General features: G+C 35.2%; 1 protein-coding gene across 2 annotated transcripts in view; it reads right to left on the reverse strand.

The window, feature by feature from the left end:
- Positions 1-3,166: 3,166 nt before the first annotated feature.
- Positions 3,167-17,027, reverse strand: part of LOC121738048 (ATP-binding cassette sub-family G member 4-like) — a 156,694-nt gene continuing 142,833 nt past the window's right edge. For both annotated transcript variants that reach the window (XM_042129872.1, XM_042129864.1), the window contains exons 8-12: positions 11,355-11,523; positions 10,406-10,506; positions 6,623-6,778; positions 4,736-4,944; positions 3,167-3,598 (exon numbers count right to left, since the gene is read on the reverse strand). In XM_042129872.1, coding sequence (XP_041985806.1) covers positions 3,457-3,598; positions 4,736-4,944; positions 6,623-6,778; positions 10,406-10,506; positions 11,355-11,523 — 777 coding nt within the window. In that variant the 3' untranslated portion in view covers positions 3,167-3,456. The remainder of the gene's footprint in view (positions 3,599-4,735; positions 4,945-6,622; positions 6,779-10,405; positions 10,507-11,354; positions 11,524-17,027) is intronic.

The raw sequence follows: 17,027 nt of genomic DNA on the forward strand, positions 1-17,027 counted from the left end.
GATTTTTGAAATTTTATTTTAATACACATCCAAGACCCAGGAACATTGAAAACTTTTTGTTCCGCCTGCGGGACTCGAACCCAGGACCCCCGGGATGAGCGCTGGCCACGCGCAATGCGAATTCATTTTCATCGGTATTTTCATGGAAATAAGATATTTTCCCACATCAAAATGTAGCCTATGTCCTTTCTCAGACTCTAGAATAACTGTATACAAAATTTCATTGCAATCGGTTCAGTAGTTTTGGCGTGAAAGCAAGACAGACAGACAGACAGACAGAGATACTTTCGCATTTATAATATTAGTATGGATTTTATAATATTATACATAAAATATGTTTAAGATTTTTGAAATTTTATTTTAATACACATCCAAGACCCAGGACTCTAGAATAACTGTATACAAAATTTCATTGCAATCGGTTCAGTAGTTTTGGCGTGAAAGCAAGACAGACAGACAGACAGACAGACAGACAGACAGACAGACAGACAGAGATACTTTCGCATTTATAATATTAGTATGGATAGTATGGATGGATGGACAACATTTTTCAAAATTAATCATTGTTCATCCCCGGTTTATATGGCAAAACAACGTTTGCTGGGTCAGCTAGTTCTTTTAATTTGCCCCCCCCCCCCCCTGGCACCAGAACCTGGGTACGCCCATGATAGCGTCCTTAAGTACATACAAGTTTATAGGTATTAATGTAAGTTAGGTATAATTGGTATAGAATGGCACATGAGTGTAATTAAAACGTTGTTTTATGGATTTCAAAACTTTATTTTTCTACAAAATTATTGCAAATTTAAATATTATATCACCTTTCCCTTAAAAGTATAAAATCTTATTAAAGTATACCGGAGGAGATATCAAACATTTAAACGGTTTCATCAATGTAAATATTTTTTTGCAAGTTATGCATTTAAAAACTTATCTTTGGTTACCTTCAGAATTATAGTAAGGGTCAATTTATACTAGCGCGAGCCCAGAGTCGAAGCGCAACGAAGCAAATTATTAAAACTGAATATAACAAATTCAACCTTAACTCTAAAGCGTTAACGCACTTTATTACTTCTGAGAATTAAAAAAGGCGCGTTAAAATTCGCGTGACTGCGCCCGACCAACGCGGATTGGCCTCGCAGAAGTAATTGTATGCGTTACGCTCTGGAGTTAAGGTTGAATTTTCTGTGTTCAGTTTTTGGGAATTCGCTTCGCTTCGCTTCGACTCTGCGCTAGTTTATATTGACCCTTAGCATTTTAAATATTTATTGAAATAATAACATTTTAATTTTTTTCTAATCTCTTTGCATTGTCTCATAGACAAAAATCAGAGATTTATATTATTATTATTACATTTAAATTTTAAAATTAATATTTCACTTGTTTTTAACGTTCTTCATTCAACAAGCTCCTGCTTACTACATGACATTTTTCCATTTTCTTATCACTAAATACTTAATATATACCTACTTCACCTATATTCCCTAAGACAGAAACTATAAAAAAACTTTTGTAAACCAAACATTATTTAAAATTGGTAAGTTTAAAGCAGTGGTCCCCAACCTTTTTTTTTAAACGGGCCACAAACATGTTTTGGTCTTGGTGTCGCGGGTCGCAACAAACATTTTTTAGGGTTACGAAATAGCGTTCTCCAAAAGTAATGATTTAAAAGTGGAACAAAGTCGGTGGGCGTGAATTTCAAAATGGTTTAACATCACGCGGGCCACAGATAAAGTCCCGGCGGGCCGCGGGTTGGGGATAGCTGGTTTAAAGAGTACATAGGCAAGTAAATAATAATTTTATTACACTTTTACATACCCGTGTACAAGGCACAATATTTTAATAGTAATAAAAGTATGCCTGTTTATACTGTACCTATGCAACTATAAAGGTTTTTTGACAAGCATAATAATATTATTATTTATTATATGAAATATGTTAGAATAGACAAAATCATACAGATTTAGGTTTTTTAAGAAATTATTAAATTACCATTGCATTAAATATAACTATGAACCAAACCACGACACGAGTCACAAGATTACCTTGATGCTTTATATTACTTAATTAATATGACTAGTGTCGTGGCTCGCACCATAGACGTAATTATTAATCTAAGAAATAGCTTAATATAGATAATACAATACGTAATAATTATTATTTAATAATAAGGGCAACATTATCGAACCTCATATAACTATAATTATAAGAAAGTTATTCAATAACTTTAATTTATTTACTTACATAATACCTACTTAAAAATAAAAAAAGAAATTATAAGTACATAAAAGTAATAAACATTTTCTTAGTAGGTTACCTAATACAAAGATAAGTACATTTTAATAAGAAGTTATAAAAGAAATAAGGTTCTTTGAATCGGGAACAATTCTTGAATCTTTATTACTTGTTAAACAAAAAATGTTTTTATAAATACTAGCGACTGGCAGTTTTCTTAAAAAAAATGCCATGCCATAAAAACGCCAAAGCGCCTTTAAGTTAACAAGATAATAGCATTAAAAATATTATGTTAAAAATAAATATTTTACACTTCCTAATTTTATCGGCAAGTTTCACCACAAAATTAAAGCTACGTTATTCTATGATTACTGATGACGGTAACTTGGCAAAGAGACACCTGATTAACCTACGCGACGAAGTAAATTCAAGTTTAGATTCAAAAGTAGGTAACGTTTTAACTCGCCATAACTAATAGCTAAGAACATGGAAGAATGGCCGCACTCAGAAACATTTAATAATAATTATACGACGAAACGTTTCGAGAAAAGGTAGGTAGTGCCCTTGTGCGCTTCGCTTGGCTCATCTTGGCGGGGGCACTCCCGTGCCCCCAGATTAAATTCTAAACTTTAATTTCATGAAGATTTGACTGAAAATGATAGTAAGGTTAGGATTAAAAACTTCATTAACTTATACTTAAGTAATTATTAAGTCTCGAATTGCGGCGGTAAAACTTGGTAACGTTTAGGTACTCAAGTCTAAATATTAGGATTTCTTGTGTTAGTAAGTAAATTGATTTAATTTTCTATTATACGATTCCATTTAGAGAGCATAATATTCTAACCTATAGCCTGTCAAAAAAGTGAAGAAATTAAAACTGGCAACATCGTAGTGTAATCCCTTTTTCTTAGATTGATTTGAAAGGGCTACGATGTTGCCACTTTTTAATTTCTTAACTTTTTTGACAGACTTTAAAAGGTATTTCAACTTCACATTCGAAAATGTCTCACAGCGTTCCATCACAGAACTATAGAAATTGGATCTTTACAGGGATCATGTCTCGAAAATAGTTTCGATTATTGCGATCAGACTAGGATCAGACATTCGATTCGTGAAACTAGGCTCCCTGACGCAAACGGTAACTTTAAATACAAAATAATAATACATAATATAAATTACCTTAAACTAATTTCATATTTGTACCTAAATTAAGCCTATACTTCATTTAGATTTGCCTATTTTATATTTTAGTGCGTAATACGCGATAACTCTTATAACAAAAATTTCTGCGATTAGCACTCCGACGTCCCTCCAGTAGTTGTTTGCGTCGAAACTCAGAAGCTTCAGAATTTCTTTTGGTGACCTGAAAAAAAATTGTATTTAGTTATCATTATCATAGAATTCGTAGATACAATGAAACTGCGTTGTAAGAAACTTCCGACAGCTGATGATGATGAAATATAGCTTAAAACATTCGCCTTAATGTAAGTTATCGAAAACCACATTAAAATTAGTCCAACCGCCTAGCTGTAAGCTTTGGTGCTACAAATCCAATAGATACAGGGCATGTACCACGAAACGGTTTTGAGACTCAAACAATCGTACGAGAATGTTGCGTCCTACTCTTACAAACGTGAATTATGAGGATACACCAGGGGTTAGAGAAATGAAAAAAAAGTACGTGTAATATCTATAGCTGTCTCCCTTACCTCAAGCCTATACCGCAGAAAGCGATAGAGAAAACTGCAGAAAATCAACGATTCGTTGTCCCCTGATTCCTTCTCCAAAACTTAACCGATTTAAGTACTTTTTTAACTAAAGATTAAAGAAAGGCTTGAGCTGTGTTCCTATGTTTTGCTTTTTTTTGTATAATCTAGCCAAATCTGTTTTCTGGACGTTTAAGCACAGCGAAAAATCTGGCCATTTTTGGGGTTTTTGAACGTTCATATCTTATTTAATAATTAAATAATGAAAAAAAAGAAAACATAGGGACATTGTATTAGTGGCCGTAGATACTCAGGAAAAAAATTATAACTTTACTAGCATCATCCAGGGAGGAAACAGGGGACAACGTTTATATGGAAAAAAGGGCGGTGTGGACTCCTCTTAATGACGTTGTTAGAGCAGGACGCGGCATTCTCGTCCGATTGTTTGAGTCTCAAAACGGCTTCGTAGTAGACCTACTGTAACGTCAAAAGTATAACATCCCTCTGTTTGCGGAGGAAGCGGTGCTGAATTTATATTTTTTATGAGTGCAGGTCAGTAAAAAAGATTAGTTAAAAAAACTAAATACAGGCTTTTCTACCGCCCCATGTACATTTGTCGGCCTGCTATGGACGCCCTGCCGCCCCAAGGCCGCGGCCTATACGGCCTATTTATAAATCCGGGGCTGGTCGGAGGCTAGATACTACTTCATACCGAGATCTCTTCTGAGTCGGCCCACTCGGTAGTTCTGTTTACTCTGCTATGAATCTTCTCTGATAGTACAAACTAAACTTACTTCAAGTGACAGTAGTCCTTCGTCTCCGGGCAGGGTATGGACGGCCGGCCATGGGAGTACACGGACAGCACGAGGGCCTCGTAGCCGAACCGCAGGTAGGAGGCGTACGAGAGCACCTGCATCACGTACAGCATGTCCGTGATCAGCACCAAGAAACCCGCCAGCAGCAGCATCACCGCTACCGAGATGGCGCCGAAGAATGTGCCGTTCTGAAAAGAGTTGGGTTTTCATTTCATCGGCCAAGTGCGAGTCGGACTCGCGCACGAAGGGTTTCGTACCATTATAGAGCAAAATTAGGCCAAAATTTGTATTTTTTTTGTATGGCAGCCCCCCTTAATTTTTTATTTTATTTTAAAATTATTATTAAATATTAAAGACAGACAGACAGACGGACAGACAACAAAGTCGTTACGTTAGTAATAGGGTCCCGTTTTTACCCTTTGGGTACGGAACCCTAAAAACACCTAATTATTGTAATTGATTGTACTGTCAGTTCTTGTTGAAAATTCATTGTAAACACAAAATGTTTAGGTTAATTGGTAAAACACCTAAAGGACATTGACCGTTTTGGACCAAGTGCTGCCCAGAGTCTCAGGTATGGGTATACTTCTATTTTGATTTTTTTTTATTATCCTTACATTAAAAAATATAAAAAAAAAAACATCCACGGAATTAAAAAATACCTGTCATACTTATTTTATGGCATTTTAGTGTTTTAAGTGTTGATATTTAATATATTTTTTTAATGTTAACTTTAAAAAATATTATTCTGTGACATATTATTCTACCTCCTGAGCCCGGTTCCGACATCGCTAGTCTCGATAACCAGTTTTTAAAAGCTTTTATTTAACTTACTCTGTATGCGTGTAAGTATGTATGTTGCGGTGGAATTTTGGAACTCAATTTTGAAGTAGATATATTTAACCGATTGAGCGGAAATTTTGCATACGCGTTTTGTTTGGATGACAATGCACGATATGGTATGTGACATCACTCTAAATCCAATATGGCCGACCATCCAAGATGGCGAAATAATTATTTTCTATGCAGTCCTAAAATATGGATATTATATGAAAGGGCTTTTTGAGAGTAACTCGAAAACGAATGTAATTTCATTCTACATCCAACATGGCGGGCGGCAGCTCATCCAAGATAGGGGAATAGTTATTTTTAATGTACTTCTGCAATATGGGTATCAAATGAAAGGGTCATTGAAAGTGACTCGAAAACGAATGTAATGTCATTCTACATCCAATATGGCGATTGGCGGCTCATCCAAGATACGGGAATAGTTATTTTTAATGCACTTCTGCAATATGGGTACCAAATGAAAGGACTTATTAAAAGTAACTCGGAAACGAATGTAATGTCATTCTATATCCAATATGGCAGCTTAGCCAAGTTAGGGGGAATAGTTATTTTAAAGCACTTCTGCAATATGGGTATCAAATAAAAGGGTTCATTGAGAGTAAATTGAAAAGTAATAGTCAAGTCGTGTCGTGTCGTGACATAACGTGACATGACGTGAAATGACGTGACGTGCCTTCAAATCAAATCCAGCCGGGTTTCAGAAGACTGGCGTAAGAAACTCGCACGTGGCCACCTTTTACCAAAAATATGGAAAATAACAATAATAGCTTAAGCTAAATTACACTAAGTATGTAAAAATGTGGCACATTTATAATATAGAAGCGGCCTATGGTTTGTCAGCTTATTTTTCCCAAGGTGTGCTATCATTGTGAAAATCAGTTACCTTATAATAAGCCTTAGCACACAAACGTTCTTTAACAACTTTTTTAAATGTTTTATCTAATGTAATAGAACCAAAAAAGGTTTCCCATGGTCCGATTTAGATATTTTATCGTTGACACAAAATAAAATACTTACAATAGGATTGACCAAGGTGCCAATAAGGTTGCCCAACGCATCCGACAGTATCCCCAGAGCAGTCAGCACCAGCACAAACATCACGAAGCGATACATCTCTATCGGCTGCCCCGTGATCAAATACGACGGCAGAGTGTACGCTATGCTAAATATTATCTGAAAAAAAGCATTAGTTAAAAAAACACTAAAAAACGGTTTTTTTTTCAAAAATTTTCACAAATTATTACATTGTCATTGGCTCTACGTATGCAAAGTTCCGAATTAATTAGACTACTGGAGATAGGTAAAGATCATGCTCAAAGGTTGCGTTACATACATACAGCCCAAGCTAATAAAAGCGTGTCAAAAAAAAACTAAAAAAAAAAACGGCCAAGTGCGAGTCGAACTCGCGCACGAAGGGTTCCGTACCGTCATAGCGCAAAAATTGACAAAAAAATTATGTTTTTTGTATGAGACCCTTAAATTTAAATGTTATTTCAATTTTATATTAATTATTAAGATAGGTACACATAGGTATAATTGAGTATTTTGTGAAAATTTCAAGTTCCTGTTTGTTGCCATTTTTGATATCGAGCAGAAAAGGGCAAAAAAATCACGTTTGTTGTATGGGAGCCCCCCTCAAATATTAATTTTATTTTGTTTTTAGTATAACAGATATACACAATCTGTAAAAATTTCAGAAGTCTGGCTGTAGTGGTTCTTGAGATACAGCCTGGAGACAGACAGACAGACAGACAGACGGACGGACAGACAACGAAGTCTCAGTAAATGGGTCCCATTTTTACCCTTTGGGTACGGAACCCTAAAAACTAAAAGGAAACTGTAAAGCCTTGGCCTCGGAGGTTTATTGTTGTTTTTAAATATAATATTTATGTCTGTATATTTTAGTAAGATCATAAAGATAAGTGCTTTATATTAAAATAGCGACCCGCCCCGGCTTCGCACGGGTATAAAATATATTACAGCCTATGTCACCAAAAAATGATTTAAATCGATTCAGTAGTTTTGATAAATAATTTATATTCATTACTACCCGTGGCCCGCATTGGTCGGTACCTACTGCCGCAAAAGCTACGTCCCGCAATTTTTAAATCTGTAATAATATCTTCGAAAATATTCATTTAAAATTTAAATCACAATACCTATGCTTTATACGCTTTCATACGTGGGAGAGCCATACTTCGGCACGAATGGGCCGGCTCGACCGGAGAAATACCACGTTCTCACAGAAAACGGGAGTGAAACAGCGTTTGCGCCGAGTGACTAAATTTACCGGAGGCCCAATCCCCTACCCTATTCTTTTCCCTACCCTCTGCTTTTCCTTTCCCTTCCCTCCCCTACCCTCTCCTATTACCCTATTCCCTCTTAAAAGGCCGGCAGCGCGCCTGCAGCTCTTCTGATGCTGCGAGTGTCCATGGGCGACGGAAGTTGCTTTCCATCAGGTGACCCGTTTGCTCGTTTGCCCCCTTATTTCATAAAAAATGCTGTAAAGGGCCATAATCAATAATGTATTCAAGAGGAGTCCACACCGCCGTTTTCCATACAAACGTTGTCCCCTGTTTCCTCCCTGGATGATGCCGGTAGAGTTATGATTTTTTCCCTGAATATCTATGGCCACTATTAACATGTCCCTATGTTTTCTTTTTTTTTATGATTTTATTATTAAAAAAAATAAGAACGTCCAAAAACCCAAAAAATTGCCAGATTTTCCTCTGTGTTCAAACACCCAGAAAACAAAACTGGCTAAAATATACAAAAAAATTAAAACATAGGAACACAGCTCAAGCCTTGCTTTAATTCTTGATGAAAAAAATACTAAAATCAGTTAAGTTTTGGAGAAAAAATTAGCGGACAACGAATCGAAGATTTTCTGTTCTTTTATTAGAACTTTTGTCGTGTTGTCTCTATCGCGCTCTGCGGTGGGAGACTTGAGATTGGTGAGACAGCAATACATTTTCAAATACCTATTTTCAATTTCTCTCGCCCTTGGTGTATCCTCTTAAAGTATTTAATTAAATCGCTTCGAAAATTAGCCATTATTTGAAGTTAAAAGTAAATGACAAAAAATGTTATTGTGGGATATCCTTATACGTATATACCATCGCGGACTTTTCTGTAGACCTTTTCATAGTGTACAATACTTGGTACATTATTTACATGAAAGGACATAGGTTTCTTTTTTGCGGGATAAATGTACGGTTTCCGTGACATTCCTAAATTACGCGGGCGATGTATATTGTACATAGTGATACCCTTCCCGCGAGCGCATCGCCGCATTGGTGGCGCCCACTTCGAAACGGGCGTACATCGCAATATTTTAGTTTCGCCATAACTTCTACACCAAAAGTCAAATTTTAATAATTCAAAGACCAAATAATTATATTCTACATAAACTGTACTTAGTGATGAAATAATTTATTTTGATAAGGATTATTAGCATGAGTAAAATAAATCCGTTTAAATGTAGTCCAATAAAAATCAAGATTTTTAAATAAAAAAATGGTTGTTGTGCCTCACTTGACATAGATAGGTATAGTGTGTCGCGGACATTTTTGTAGATATTTTTAAGATCTACATTTACTTAGAACATTGTATATTTGTTCTATCTTTTATAGTTTAGGCAGCGTTCGCAAAATAAGTAAATTTTCTGGTTGTTTCCAAAAAACTGAAATATCTTACGGAACCCTATATTTTCCAAAATAAAAAGTAGCCTATGTTACTCGTAAATAATGTAGCTTTCGAATGGTGAAAGAATTTTTAAAATCGGTCCAGTAGTTTTTGAGCCTATTCATTACAATTAAACAAACAAACAAACGACCAAACATACAAACAAACAAACAAACAAAGTTTACCTCTTTATAATATTAGTATAGATAAAATAATGTATTTAAAAGTATACATAACTAGCGACCCGTCCCGGCTTCGCACGGGTATAAAATATATTGTATAATAAATATCATTCATTGAAAAAAATCGATTTAGTAGTTTTGATTTTAATATTCATTAGGTACTGCCCGCATTGGTCGGTACCGCCGCAATCACTTATCAATTCAAGAAAACCGCATCAAAATCCGTTGCGTAGTTCACTAGTTTTAAAGATTAAATGGAAGAAATGGACATAAGGACAGAAAAAGCGACTGTTTTATACTTTGTAGTGATTTGTAAAATGAACTCAAGTATTAATATTTTTCATTTCAATAAAATATAAACTGTACTTATTTTCAGATCTAAAAGCAAAGTACTTATATCAGAATGAGCTTTTATAATTACGTACACACGTGATTATATTTTATCAATGAAATTATTATTTCGTTTAGTGTCATTGTCAGTTTAAACAAATGTTTTTTAACCAATGCCAAGGCCTACTGGTTATATAAACATACTGTTTGTAAGCCTTGACATTGTTTTAACTTGTATGCTAGCAATAAAGTTAAATTGTCTCTACAAAATAATTTTATTATGAAGCAGAAATATTTAAGTACCTCGAAACATGAAAACGTGACCATCTCACAAGTCTATTTTATTTAAAGACTATAATTCCTTAACAATTAAATAAGTGAGTGGAAGAACCCGATAACTAAGATTTTATAACACAAGGACGGTTACTAATTTTTCCCTTATAATTTGAACAAAATTTGTATAAACTATCATCTGGATAATATTTCGGCCCTGAAGCCTCCATTTATGAAAAACAATTTGTTCACTGTTACTCACCTGGTTCTTCCACTCACGACATCAAGCGTACTTGAAGCGTGCAAAATAATTTTGTAAAAATATAATTACCTGTAACGGTATCCCCAGTATAATACTCGCAGAATAATAAGTTTTTAATTTGTACCAATTATTAAAATTCTCTTTTTTCAACACTGGTATTTCATCGGAAACTGAAAAGGAAAACAGAATATTGTAACATTAAAGTTATGTACGATGGGAAAAAAGCAAACACAAAAAAATATTTAATTTTACAAAGTAAATCATTTTGAGAGCGCTGAAGTCTTTTGTAGGGACAAAATTGGGACAATATTAATCAGACATGTTTTCAAAATCTTAAAGTTTTGAGTACTGTATGGTCATTTATTGATACTAAAGTTCAATATTTTAATACTGTATCTGGAATCATGTATTTACACTAGAACTAGATTATAGTAGATTTGTTGTTGAGACCTATTGTTGTTGTAATCTACTAGCCGACGATCGCAATCCGCATCCGCTGTGCCTAAATTCATTTATCGCGCGGGAACCGTACATTTTCCGTGATATAAATTATTTTATGTTCTTTCCCGGAACTCGAAGTATCGTTATCCCAAATTTCAGCTGAATCGGTTCAGCGGTTTGGGCGTGATAAGGTAACAAACAAACGGACTTTCGTATTTATAATAATACTACTAGCTGTCACGGCAAAAGTTGTTTTGCCATAATATTATGTATTTCGCCCATCACCCATATTATTTTATTGTAGTGACTAAATAAGTATGTCACCATGGCAACGTCCATCGCTATCCCGTCGCACAAAAAATGGCCACCACCGCGAGACTGACTCTCGAGTTGACAAATCCACTTATCAATATAAAAAGTAGATGTTGTCCGATTCTCCACCCTAGCCGATATGCTCGCAAAGATTCACGAAAATTGGTCGAGCCGTTTCAGAGAAGTTCAACCGCGCACACCGTGACACGAGAATTTTATAAGATTAGTAGGATAAAAGGATTAGTCAAAACTCAAAACTACTTACACCTCAACGCCGCCGGCATAAGCGAGGTGTAGCACACATACACGACCGATATGAGGAAGAAGCCCAGGTTGTTGAAGGTTTTGGAGCTGTCGTCACCGGCTTGCTGGAACACCAGCCCCAGCGTCACACCCACCAGGAAGTGCAGGAGGATCTTCAGTTGCGTTACCGTCTGAAACAGAACCAAAAATTATTTTTTTTTGTTTTTTTGGAACGTAGTTCCTTATCGCGCATTGCGCCTTGGGCTAGCCTGAAAAAGTTGTAACGACACTTTTTTATCAGTACCTGCATGGTAGGGGCAGAGGGCGTTGATAGTATTCCTGTGCGTCAACGTTTTTGAGAATAATGTACAGCGACGCGTTGTTAGTATTCCTGGGCGTCAGTAAGCGGCGTTTTTTTAATTTTTTTTGAGTGTATATGTATACAGGTTTTTTGAACATAAGAAATAACTTCGTTCCATTCGGGTGTCCCTTGACACCTCTCAAGTTTTTTTTAAATATAATTATTCATAAAACTCTGATTGAGGGTGCACACTCACTCGATACACTATGTCTTAGGGCCGGGACACAAAAGTGTTTTTGTGTCCCGGCCCTTAGACAGATTAAGGCTGGCCATTCGAAGGCCACGGTCGAAACGGACTGCAAAATGCAGTCGCCGCACGGCGATCTGCAGTTTTCATACTAAATTCATATCAGCAATACGTGGACACACTCGAGCAGTTCTTGAGCACTTTCAACGCGACCGCTCTTGAGCAGTCGGTACTCGGTCCCGACTACAACTTGCGGTCCGTCTATGGCCATTGGCCAGGCTAATGCATTACAAAATACACTAGAGCAGGGGTCACCAAATGGCGGACCGCAGTACGCATCCGGACCGCCGCCGCGCCGACCCATTCTGTGCGGACCAAGTATTTTCGAAGATGAACCTTGTTCAAAATAAATTTCGGTCTCAATGATCATCTCCAGGATGATCCTACCAATAGCTTACACCAATTTCGCTGCAAACATCAGAGAGATAATTCGCTATAAAAATGGACACTTTTCTCATTGTAAATAAACCTTTGTAAATTCCGGTATTACCTATGTTTCATTTTTTTTTATAGTGTGGACCGCGAAGGTCATTTCATTTCTTAAACCTCGAGCGAAATTAATTGGTGACCCCTGCACTGAGACTGTAGCCGAAACGTTTTCTTTATCGCTTCTTTATAGAATCGCCGATCAAAATGTATGGAATCGACATTGGACGAGTCGAACGTCAACGTCATATTAACGAACCCTTATGTCAATTCTATACATTTTGATCATCGCTTCTACAAAGAGGCGATAAAGTAAATTCTTGGCTAAATACACAGGTTTCAGGATGCTTACAAACAAACAAATATTTTGTATTTCAATACTGTCTTACCTTAAAGAATGTCGTACGTATCTAAAGTTATAATGTGGGCCCTAAGGTTTATTTACGCTAACCTAAGTTAAAGTTAAACATATAGTAGTAGGTAGTTAATCATATGTTTAAATGATTAACAATATTTTGTCATTGTAAGGACATAACCGTCTGGAAAACATTTAAAGCCTGTCTTTTTATAATGTCAGTAAAATACATAATATTATAACGTTTCTGTACACGTCTCTAAAAAACATTGTATATCTTTTTATCACTAAGGAATATAAGTTCCTTACTGATAAGAAGGTGCAACTTTGAGTGCAAAAAAACCTTTTTTCGTAACAAAAGCCTTCGTCAGTCTCTATGCCAACTTAAATCTATTAATTGCTAAGAAACAGACTTGACTTTTCCTCCTTTTAATGTTATTCTAAATTTCGATTATTTAACACTAGATGAAGCCCGCAACTCCGTTGCGCCAAAATTAATTTATCGCGGCGGAACCGTACATTTTTCTCGGATAAAAAGTATTCTATGTCCATTCTCGCGGGTCTCAAAATATCCCCATACCAAATTTCATCAAAATCGGTTCAGCGGTTTGGGCATGAAGAGGTAACAGACAGACAGACAGACAGACACACTTTCGCTTTTATAATATTAGTATGGATTTCACTATATTTTCAAATACCAGTAGTTCGTCAGGTACCAATTGTAATAAAAATAATACATAAAAATTATAAAATATAATATTATATACATTTGATACTTGGATCGGTACCATACCGTGGGCTTCAAACCAAGGGCGTATTAATAAGCTACTTTTCAGGAAGCAACAAAACAACTAAGTCTTGGTAATAGGGTCCCGTTTTTATCCTTTGGGTACGGAACCCTAAAAATTGAAGAAGCACTCCAAAAATATTTTGGATTTTTTGTACCTAGCAATCCGTACCTTGCCTCTTTAATAAATACATATGTTTTTACTACCGTTTCGGAACATAAAACTTTATGAGGTAAACCCGTCCAGGCAAAGATCTAAGTCAAAAACAATACTTCTATTTATGTTTTCCGCAGCTGAAATAATATATGATTAAATAACAACTTATAATATTATGGACACTTAAGAGGATACACCAGGGGCTAGAGAAATGAAAAAAAGTACTTGTAATATCTATAGCTGTCTCCCTTACGTCAAGCCTATACCGCAGAACGCGATAGAGACAACTGCAGAAAATCCAGAAAATCAACGATTCGTTGTCCCCTGATTCCTTCTCCAAAACTTAACCGATTTAAGTAGTTTTTTCATTAAAGATTAAAAAAAGGATTGAGCTGTGTTCCTATGTTTTGCTTTTTTTTGTATAATCTAGCCAAATCTGTTTTCTGGACGTTTGAACTCAGCGGAAAATCTGGCCATTTTTTTGGGTTTTTGAACGTTCATATCTTATTTAATAATTAAATTACGAAAAAAAAGAAAACATAGGGACATTGTATTAGTGGCCGTAGATATTCAGGAAAAAAATTATAACTCTACTAGCATTATCCAGGGAGGAAACAGGGGACAACGTTTGTATGGAAAAAAGGGCGGTGTGGACTCCTCTTAAGAGCGTGCTGTGAAAAATGTCAAAATACGCTAGCCCCGCCTACATAGCCCGCTATCCTCCAATGATTTCCATGAAAGAAATTCCATGAATCGTGCTTTCGAGCATTGTACTTTGCGCTGCAGCTAATAGTGAACAATATCGCGTAACAACGGTTCCCGCATTATAGCACGAAAGTAAAGGTCGTAAGTCTCAAAACTGTTTTTGATGATTACTTACAAATTAAATACTTAATACTAATATTTCCTTCAGTCATTATTTTATAAAGTGTGTGATTATAGTAGTGCAAGTTATTTAATTATAGTAACTCAATAAGTGTAACAGATGTTTGTTGAAAAGGCTAGAAATATTCATAATTTCGAAAAATATAACTATCGAGTCCAAATAAGTGAATCGTGTTTTCCGTTAGGCAAATGTCAGATAAATATACAATTAATAATTTGGCAAACACAGTAAAATTTGGCAGCCCGCTCTTAATAGGTTTCCAGATTTTTTGTAAACTCGATTTGATAAGAAAATATTTTGAATTTAAATTATTTTAATTTATTTTTATATAAAATTCTGATTAGCAATCTTAATGTAAGTAATTAAACTTTGTCCTTATCCATTAAATCTTCAGACCGTGTAGAGTCTCTCGAAGTTGAAAAAAAAGTATTAGGTAGTAAGTATTCCTTAATGCTTTAAATAATTATAAAGATATTGTGATCGTATTGTATTTCAATATTTGCTAATGAAGATCCTACTGTAGATCTTACTTATTTGAAAACATAAAGTGAAATATAAACATAAGGTGCTTATCTGATATTAGTACAACAAAAATATTTACTTATTTAATAGATTCGCATTTCCTAGACCATTGTTAAGTGCAGCTAACTCAGTAAATAAGCAGATATAAGTATTATGAGTTTGAACATTATTTTTATAAATTAAAATTCAATTTCAATTCTTCTAATTTTCTTTTAAATCTAATTTGAATATGAATTTATTTATCTAGAGCCTATTACATCGAAAACGAGCAAGACGAAATCAAAATCTATAAGTTAGCGAATGGAGTCGAAAGTTAGTTTTCATACTGAAACTGCGTTATTAAGGTTTTGGAAAAACAATTCCCCTAGTTTGGATTTGAATGGGCTTAATTCAATATAATATTAGTTTAAATGACGCCTTATCTGGGGGTACGGCAGTGCCCCAGCCAAGCTTTTTAGCAAAGGCACGGCCCGGCCGTACCATACTTTTCTGGAAGCAGTTCGCGGCTATTTCACACCCCCTTTATTTTCAATGTTAACAAAGCTAGGGATTTAGAATTTCGGTCACTTGGAGCAAGTATCAAAAATAGTTTAACCTCCAAATAACATGAAATTTCGATAAATAGTTTAATAGTTACGGATGGTCAAAGTTACTACATTTTGTCACTCACTGACTGACATTATCAAAATTCTAAGCTACTTCTAGCAGACTTAGAACCTTAAAATTTGGTACTCGGATAGGTCTTTATTCACAATGAAAGGAAAAATTATGAAACCGGCCAAGTGCGAGTCGGACTGGCGTACATAGGGTTCCGTACCGTAAATTTGTATGGGAGCCCCCCTTAAATAATAAGTTTATTTAATTTTTAATATTAATTATTAAAGTTAACATACAGTTGAATATTTTCTGAAATTTTCAAAAACCTTACTGTTACCATTATGGATATAGATAAAAAAGGGAGAACAATCGTGTTTGTTGTATGAGGCCCCCTATTAATAATTTATTTTATTTTAATTCGACCATTTTATAACGACACCAAAAATATTTAATTTGTGAAAATTGCAACTATCTAGCTATTGCGGTTTTCGAGATCCAGCCTGGTGACATACGGATGGACGACGGACAAACAGCGAATACTTATTAATAATAGGGTCCCGTTTTCATCCTTTGGGCAGGGAAACCTACAAATTGAAAAAAAAATAGAAAAATATAATACTTTATCAAATACAAGAAAAGATTATTATGTTTGTAACTTTGCAAGAACAGTATGAGTTTCGACTGCATATTTGTTTTACATACAAAAGGCTTTAAGTTAGTTATATACTTAATGAAATAGTATCAGTACTGCGATACATACTCCTTATATTACTCGCTCGATATATGGGAGTTTTAAGTTATTACATGAAGTAAAGTGTGTTCCTTTCATGCGAGGAACGTCGAGACGCTTACATCAGTGCTGCTATATGTTAAACGGTAATGCTAAAAATGACCACCTTCAAGTATTAAAGCTTAAGAGGATACACCAGGGGCTAGAGAAATGAAAAAAAAGTACGTGAAATATCTATAGCTGTCTCCCTTACCTCAAGCCTATACCGCAGAACGCGATAGAGACAACTGCAGAAAATCCAGAAAATCAACGATTCGTTGTCCCCTGATTCCTTCTCCAAAACTTAACCGATTTAAGTACTTTTTTCACTAAAGATTAAAAAAAGGCTTGAGCTGTGTTTGTATGTTTTGCTTTTTTTGTATAATCTAGCCAAATCTGTTTTCTGGACGTTTGAACACAGCGGAAAATCTGGCAATTTTTTTTGGGTTATTGAACGTTCATATCTTTTTCAATAATTAAATTATGAAATAAAAGAAAACATAGGGACATTGTATTAGTGGCCGTAGATATTCAGGAAAAAAATTATAACTCTAGTAGCATTATCCAGGGAGGAAACAGGGGACAACG

This window comes from Aricia agestis, chromosome 2 (genome assembly GCF_905147365.1).
Source record: "Aricia agestis chromosome 2, ilAriAges1.1, whole genome shotgun sequence".
Lineage (NCBI taxonomy): Eukaryota > Metazoa > Arthropoda > Insecta > Lepidoptera > Lycaenidae > Aricia > Aricia agestis.